Source organism: Callorhinchus milii, unplaced genomic scaffold, assembly GCF_018977255.1.
Source record: "Callorhinchus milii isolate IMCB2004 unplaced genomic scaffold, IMCB_Cmil_1.0 Scaffold13, whole genome shotgun sequence".
Lineage (NCBI taxonomy): Eukaryota > Metazoa > Chordata > Chondrichthyes > Chimaeriformes > Callorhinchidae > Callorhinchus > Callorhinchus milii.
The window spans coordinates 1,276,990-1,285,918 of NW_024704754.1; the positions used below are offsets into that span (position 1 = coordinate 1,276,990).

Here is an 8,929-nt window from a genome sequence, read left to right on the forward strand (position 1 = left end):
GCGGGAACTCCCAGTGGAGGAGAAATGGGCCACAGGCAGCGCTTCAGGGAATTAACTGTGAGGAATAACTTTCCTCCACTCCAAATAATATCGTAGAAACTCTTTATTACAACCGCCCCCACCACCGCCCACCACCACCCCCCACCACCCCCACCACCACCGCCCGCCTGCCCCCCACCCCCCCCGCCCACCTGCTCCCCCACCACCACCCGCCACCACCGCCCGCCTGCCCTCCCACCACCACCCCCACCACCACCGCCCGCCTGCCCCCCCACCCTAACCCCCACCACCGCCCGCCTGCCCTCCCCCCACCACCACCGCCCCCCACCACCACCACCGCCCGCCACCACCGCCCGCCTCCCCCACCACCGCCCGCCCCCCACCACCACCGCCCGCCGCCCCCGCCACCACCGCCCCCCCACCTAACCCCCACCCCCCACCACCGCCCGCCTGCCCCCCCACCCCGCCTGCCCCCCACCCTAACAACCGCCCACCACCACCGCCCGCCTGCCCTCCCCCCCCCCCCCACCGCCCGCCGCCCTCCCACCCCCCCACCACCACTGCCCGCCTGCCCTCCCACCCCCCCCAACCCCCCCATCTCTTGTCCCCTCTTCTCTCCCCCCCCCCCCTCTCTCTGCTCCTCACTCACCGGGAGAGGGCGGGGCTGACAGTGGGAGGGGCGGGGACTGCTCAGAGTGTGACCACCTGACCTGCTGATGACGTAGGCTCCCTCTATTGGTTGCCGGGACGGCGCAGCATCAGCCCACCGGCTGCTCCAATCAGCGACGGCCTCGCCGTATGAGTCGATTTTTTTTCCGCGGTCCCGCGGCCGATGACGCCAGCGAGTCCCGCCTTCGGTCACCGCCGATTGGTCTGCGTCGGGAGGGGGGGGGCCTGCGGGCAGGTGATTGGCCGCGCGCCACCGTCAATCAGGAGCGGGCGCCACGGTAACCCGTGGCGTGTGAGGGAGGGCCAAGTGGGAGTAGGGGTGGGGCTTCAGCTCGCGCCGCGTCCGATGACGTCGGAGGGCTGGCCAGGGGCGAGTCCCGCCTTCGGACCCCGCCCCGGCGGCGTGCGGATTGGTCGGCGCCGGTCGCGGCGAGCGGGGGATTGGCTGAGCGGGGCCGTCCATCAGGAGTGGTTGGCGTGGTAACGGGCAGCGGAGGGGGGGGGGCGGGAGAGGGGTGTGCGTGCGCTCGCGATGAGGTGCTGCGCGAGGTGAGACCGTTGGTCACCGCGAGCGGCTCGAGCGGCATCGACTGGCGGGAGCGTGAGGTGAAGGGCAGTTCGAGCGGAGGCGTCAGGTGGCTTGAGAGCTCGCGACCCCCCCCCCACCCCCTCACCCCACCCCGGGCCCATGGAGAGCAACAGCAGCGTCGTGCTGGCCTCCGCCAGGCTGGCCGTGCACTACGTGGACTCGCTGCTGCCCGGCAACCCGCTGCAGGAGCCCCTCAGGGGCGCCTGGAACCTCATGCTGGAGCGCTTCACCAAGTTCCAGATCGCCACCTGGGGCTCGCTGCTCGTCCACCAGCTCGTCTACTTCAGCTTCTGCCTCCCCGGCTTCGTCTTCCAGTTCATCCCGGCCGTGCAGAAGTACAAGATCCAATCGGTAAGCGGGTGACTGACACCCCCCCCTCCCCGCTCCCACCCTCCTCACCTCCCCCTCCTCACCTCACCCCCAGCCCGAGGGACGGTGCGGTATCATTGGGGTTGGCACCTGTCACCACTTCCCCTCCCTCCCTCCCTCTGTTGCCTGTCACACCCCCTCCCCGCACACACACACCCTGTGCCTGTCACCTCTCTGTTGCCTGTCGCCCTCCCCACACCCTGTGCCTGTCACCTTCCCCCCCCACACCCTGTGCCTGTCACCCTCCCCCCCCACACCCTGTGCCTGTCACCCTCCCCCCCCACACCCTGTGCCTGTCACCCTGCCCCCCCACACCCTGTTGCCCGTCACCCTCCCCCCCACACCCTGTGCCTGTCACCCTCCCCCCCCACACCCTGTGCCTGTCACCCTCCCCCCCCACACCTTGTTGCCTGTCACCCTCCCCCCCCACACCCTGTGCCTGTCACCCTCCCCCCCCACACCCTGTGCCTGTCACCCTCCCCCCCACACCCTGTGCCTGTCACCCTCCCCCCCACACCCTGTGCCTGTCACCCTCCCCCCCCACACCCTGTGCCTGTCACCCTCCCCCCCCCACACCTTGTTGCCTGTCACCCTCCCCCCCCCACACCCTGTGCCTGTCACCCTCCCCCCCACACCCTGTGCCTGTCACCCTCCCCCCCACACCCTGTGCCTGTCACCCTCCCCCCCACACCCTGTGCCTGTCACCCTCCCCCCACACCCTGTGCCTGTCACCCTCCCCCCCACACCCTGTGCCTGTCACCCTCCCCCCCACACCCTGTGCCTGTCACCCTCCCCCCCACACCCTGTGCCTGTCACCCTCCCCCCCCACACCCTGTGCCTGTCACCCTCCTTGTGGCTTGTGGCTATTTGCTGTACATAAATCGTCTACCGGCAAAATACGCAGTCACTAGACTTAGCAGTAAGATGTTGTCAAGTGCCTTGAGGCGTCTCGATGATGTGATAAGTGTTATGTTGGATGCAAAGATTATTATGCAGGTTATCACAGAAGGGAAACAATTATTGGACCTTCTAACGTGATACTAATTTGTTTTGGCACCTCATCCCATTGAAGTGTCTCAAAGCGCTTCACTGTAATTACTCTTAAATATAGCGACTGTGCACAAATAGCCGCAAAGTTAACGGCAAAATAGTTTTTTAATTTTCCAAATATGTGCACGTCAGTATTGTAGGGGGCACATGGATTAGCCTGACGTGGTCGGGCAAAAAGTGCCGCAGCTGCTTAAACTGCTTGTATTTTTATGGTTAATTGGCTGCATAGATTTGTGAGATGTGGTGTAGTAATAATAATCCTTGCATTTTATATAGCACCTCATCATCTTGTCTCAAAGTCTCAAAGTGCTCCTGTAAAGTAGATTGACTGAGGGTGAAGTTATTATTGTGTAACCTCGCATGATAGTAGCTGAGATACTCTTGCAAGATCTTTGCTGCGGTGGAGGGCTTCTAATTAATTGTGCAGTGTTACATAAGAACCGTCCACAACCCACCTTCACCCAGAATAACATGTAAAAAGTTCTGATCAGGGGTGTCTCGTGGACTGAGTTGGTGACTGTTCTGTTTTCTGGTGGGGCTCAGTGACGAGTTATCCGGGGAGGCGAGTTGTAGGCTTATGTATAAAATATACAGTCAATTCACTTTACAGTATATTCTGTGAAGCGCTTTGAGACATCTCAAATACGTGATAAGGCGCTACATCAAATACAAGGATCATTATTATTTTTACTATAAATAAATAAGGACGGCCAGGATATTGACAGCACGATAACTTAAGTGGTAGTGACAAGAGAAGCCAGGGTTGAGTTATCGGGAGTTTATTTTGTAGGCAACCGTGGCAGCCATTTTGTGCATAGCAATGTCTCCCAAATAGCCACAAAGTGAATGCCCAATGTATGAAGACAATTGTTGGCCAGGACACCAAGAGAATTTCCTATGTCTTTAAACTAGTGTAAAGGATTCTTTAATGTCCACCTGAATAGACGGGCGGAGCGTCAGTTTAACATCTGAACAAAGGATGGCACCTCCGATAATGCAGCACACCCTCAGAACTGAACCCAAATTAGCTTAGACTATGAGCTCATGTCCTGATGTGGGTCTTGATTCCACAAACTTTGATTCAGAGCCAAAAGTGCTGCCAACTGACCCAAACTGACACCTAATATTTGCTTTGGAGTCACCTGACAAGCTGCATTTTTGTTAGGACATTGATTGTGTTGAGAGAATGAGCGAGTGCAGTCAACCCGAGTTGGGCCAGAAATTTCTGAGGGGGTGTACTGTTCTTGGGTGTGCCAGTAACTAAATATTACTCACTTTTTTAAGTAAAAGTTTATTGGTCAAAGAATAATTTTACATACTGCAATTTCAAGTCAGGAGAAAATGTAGTGACTGTGTATTTTTTAGGTAAACGTGGCAGGTAATTCGCACACAGCAGTGCTCCACAAACAGCCATGAAGTGAACGAAGGAAGGGAAAGGAATACGGATGTGAATAGAAAAAACTACATGTTGGAAATTCTAAATGAAACTGGAAAATGTTGGCAGTGTAGAACAGGTGAATGCGAGAAAGAGGTGACATTTTTAGGAATGACTTGCACTGAACTCTGAGATGCTATCCCGAGTGAAGGTTGATATATAATTGCAAGTTGTTGTTGTTGATGAATTGAACAGCATGGAAAAGTCTCTTTCTAGGGCAGAGGGAAGTAGGACCACATTTCTTTTTAATAATTGCATGCCTGCAAAACACACAGTCATTGCACCTTACAGTGAATTGCATGAAGCGATTTGAGCCACACCCTTCTGACGTGAAAATCGCTATATCAAATGGAAGAATTATTTTATTTTAAATCAATTTAAAACATTTAAATGATTAAATATATACACAAAGAGATATCTGATAATACAGATGAACCCACTCCCAAGCAACCTCCCGACCCACAAATTAGCATAGTTAGTGTGTATTGTAAGGGGGTATTTTTCTTTAAAATCTGTTAAAATTATGACTTACCAATAGCTCGGTGAATTGAGGGAGAGATTAATTCACTCCAGGAATGAAATCAAGCCTTTCTACCTATGAATTACCTCCAACAACAGTTGGAATAATAATCATCCTTACATTTGATATAGAGCCTTTCACAATAGGAGGACATCCCAAAGCGCTTCACAGGATATACTGTAAAGTGCAGTGACTGTTTTTTGGGAGGATGAACAAGTAGTTACTTGGATGATCTGTTTGTACAGAGACAGTCTTTCTACACTTTTGCCATCTTCTGTGTGCAGGACAAGCCGGAGACGATCGAAAAACAGTGGAAATGCTTCAAGGTGCTGCTGTTCAACCACTTCTTCATCCAGCTGCCCCTGATCTGCGGCACCTACTATTTCACAGAGTTCTTTAACATTCCGTACGACTGGGACAGTATGCCACGATGGTAAGGTGCTTCCTTACTGGAAGGGTTTCCTGATCTTTGCAAAAGCACGACTTCATTGTTCATAACATGCGCTTGCAAATTCAAAACGCTAAGCACATGTTAAGCTAAATGCATTTTGGATCTTTTCGTGAATCAAACCTTGTGTGTCATTGAAATAAAGTAATGATTTAGGCACTTTGAATGGGTTCCTGTTCTGGTTCAGAATACCGTTACTATTATGAATGTAGCATGAATTTTTCACCTGTTTATACAGGCAGATCATTGCCGCACAATGTCTGGGATGTGCTGTGGTTGAGGATACGTGGCACTACTTTCTACACAGGCTGTTGCACCATAAGAGAATCTACAAATACATTCACAAAGTTCACCATGAGTTTACGGTAAGGCATTGATTACAATAATAATAATCCTTGCAATTGTTATTGAGACGTCAGGATGTAAAGTATAATGACTGCATTTTGTAGGCAATTGTAACAGTAAGTAGCATATTACTGCTGCAATGTGAAGGTTTTGCTGACTTGATTTGTTTCTGTATATATTGTACAGTATACTAGTGCTCACCTTTAGGTGAGCTGCTCCTAACACTGTTTATTTCCCTTTGCCTCGCTGCTGTTAGATTTCTCCCATCTTCTGTGTTGTCTAGGCCCCGTTCAGCATGCAGGCTGAATATGCCCACCCAGCAGAGACCCTGATCCTTGGGATGGGATTTTTCATTGGCATCATGCTTTTCTGCAACCATGTAATCCTTCTGTGGGCTTGGGTGACCTTTCGTCTACTGGAGACAATAGATGTCCACAGGTAAAGGCAGCACTAAAAGCAACTGCATGATCTGATCGTTCCAGACATGAGAGAGAAACCTGCTTAGCTCTTTGTGTAAATTGCCTTGTAATCACGGGCAATCTAAGAAGGTTTCCAAGTTTCCTTTTTTCATTCTGATTGAAGTGGGACTGGCTATTCAGGCTATTGCACCATGCTAAAATAAATACAGTGGAAATCCTTTATAAGCATTTTGTTCCAGATCAAAAAAGATTAGTTTGAATGAGGAAGGCCTCTGATTGCATCCTTCCAGAACACCCACACTACCGCCCTCCCATCTCAGCATGAAGCTGTTTTCAAATGAATCCAGCATCCAGGCTCAACCACTTGCCTGGTAACCTGTTCAGTTGTTAACTACCCTTGGGTTAAGACAGGATACCTGGGGTGTATCCTAAAATTACCTTTTGCAACTCTAAATCTAAGTCCACTTAGTGAATCTGAATGTAATAGTTTGGATTTGTTTCTAATGGGAAGGAGGCAGGAACCCAGTCACTGCACATGTGTACAGCCGGGAGGATCATTTCCTCATGCGGTCAGTGCCACACTCAAAATGGTCGACAACCGGGTCATTTTGGCCGTTGAGTTTCACTGCAAGAGCTGCCAGAGCAGGAAGCGAGCTGCGCACTTACAGGAAATGACGTGAAACCTGAGATTCTTTGTGCTCTTTACTCTCAGTGGTTACGACATCCCCTTGAATCCTCTGCATCTGATTCCATTCTACGGTGGCGCCCGTTTCCACGACTTCCATCACATGAACTTCATTGGAAACTACTCATCCACCTTCACTTGGTGGGACAAGCTGTTCGGAACCGACTCACAGTACCGTGTATATCACGATAAAATGAAGGAGACAGAAGTGAAGAAGAGCAAATAGATCAACAGCACTGATCAGATTAAGCCGAGAAAACTTTACACTGAACTCTTCTTAAAAATAATAAAGAAATTCAGAAATGTAATGAACAGCAGAATTGTTTCACCAACTGCAGCTCTTAATGATTCCCGCTTAGGGTTTACTTGGGCTACAGTCGTTTAAAGGAGATCAATTCTAAACACCATTGAAAAGCAAACGAGTCTGAGAGAATGAAACACTGCTGCTGTACACCACCTGTGTAAATAAGATTTAATAATTTGTTTTAATAATCTGCATATTGTATTTACTGTATCAAATGTACACACAATTGCTCATTTGCTTTTAAATTGTAATAATTTAAAAAATACTCCTGAGGTCTTCTTTGTTGTCAAAGGCGCATTTTATGCCAAATATTTGCTTTGTGCTTTTTTTCTTTTCTTTGGGTCATGTACTTCCACAATGTGTTGCAAAAATCAATGAATTTGCCAGGATGCCTCCTAACATGTTCTTATGCACTGTAATATACAAATAAGAGCTGTCTTAGGAGAATAAACGAGTGGCTTCAAAAGATAGTGTTTTATCTCAAATGTCCAAAGGATTATATCTTGGTTACCATTCTAAAACCCCAGAATAGTATTTAATTTAGCCCAATAACATTTCCAGTCCTGCCTTTGGCTAGAATCATTTACCAGCACTTTACCTGCACTGTTAATCAGAATCACTGAGGATAAAAATTGACAGGATATTGGATTGTTAAAGGAATTATAGGTCTCACACTTTCCAGGAATTCAATGGAATTGTCTCACAGACGGTTGTGTCTGTCAGTCTGTCTTAGCTCTGCTTTACTTATCACAGGGTGAAATAACCTGTTAAGGTTCGCCCAGTGTTAAACCAAGCGTGGAACCACTTTTGCAAAGTGGATGAGATTTGGGAGAGTTGCAAATTTCTCATTTTCTTCACAGTTAAACTGTCCTGGATAACTCCAACCACAGCAGGAAGCTTATACAGGGAAGAAGTGAGGAATCCTGGCCCACGTGTAGAGTGGCACCACGTTGATCGTGAGTTCTTGCTCCGCGTGTGAAGATTCCCCAACAAAAGTGATTTTTCTTTCAGCTGAAGAAATTACACAATACAAAATGACATTTGTATAGCGCCTTTCACGTCGGGAGGATGTCCCAAGGCGCCGGGCAGTCAGGGAAACAAAGAATGGATTAAAATCTACGTTAAGCATCAATGAAAAAAATTTACCGTTTCGAGGTTGAATGCAGTAGCATTGGTGGCACAGCAGATGTAATCTTAAAATAGCCGCGGGGAGTTTTCACATCAATCTGAGACCCGCTGCTAGTGTTCTCTATGCATCCTACTGTTCTCTGTGATTCCATTCGAGGGCTAACTGACAGCAGTAAAGTCTATTACAGGTGCCACCGTTTCCTGAGTTATCTGCATGTCACCAAAAGATTCACTCGTGAATTCTTGCTGATCATCAGCCATCCATACCTACCACTTATTATTGCTGCCGTCTGTACTTGTCTCGGCATTCTTTGGTTGATAATTCTGTCACATGTTCTTACTCTTATGATTAAAGGAAACTGAAAACTTGCTGGACTCCTCTGTGCATCTCGTCTTCAAAAAAAAACACAAAACACCTTAGTTGGATTATTGGGTGAAGGAAACGCATTATTTTTGAAAGTTCAGGAAAGTGAAGTCGTTCAGGGCAGTAATGTTTTGCTTTAGCAGTGAGCTTTGTCCTCCCTTTGCCACTGCCATCATTTGAAAGGTATTTTGGTTTGGGTAATACATCAGTGTCGTAAACCAGAGTGATAAAAACATGGGCTCAAAGGAGCTCATATAAAATTGATTACAGGATAATTAACTGGCAGGACTGCTTGTGCAAATTACCTCATCGACTAATTAAAGAATAAATCTATTGAAAAGATATGTAAGATGATTTAGAGCCACCTCAAGCATCAATAGATTAATACCAACTCTTTAAATATTCAAATCATCTATCTCCCTACGCCAGTGGCAACCAACAAAGTAAATTTTCTTGATTGAATATCTCTATGGCATAATCACGAAAAAATGAAAACACATTACTGATCGAACATGGCGTTACCTCGACCCGTGCAAATGTTTCTTTGACCCACCACAAGGGCCTAAGCCATTTAATTAACAAACTTCTGCCTATTCAGGGATGA

General features: G+C 48.9%; 1 protein-coding gene across 1 annotated transcript; it reads left to right on the forward strand.

Moving 5' to 3' along the window:
- The first annotated feature begins 1,171 nt into the window (after positions 1 to 1,171).
- On the forward strand, positions 1,172 to 8,330 carry msmo1 (methylsterol monooxygenase 1). Its single transcript, XM_007901348.2, has 5 exons — positions 1,172 to 1,609; positions 4,917 to 5,065; positions 5,319 to 5,445; positions 5,709 to 5,863; positions 6,557 to 8,330. The coding sequence occupies exons 1-5, from the start codon at positions 1,358 to 1,360 to the stop codon at positions 6,753 to 6,755; spliced, it is 882 nt and encodes a 293-aa protein (XP_007899539.1). The 5' UTR covers positions 1,172 to 1,357; the 3' UTR covers positions 6,756 to 8,330.
- The last annotated feature ends 599 nt before the right edge of the window (positions 8,331 to 8,929 follow it).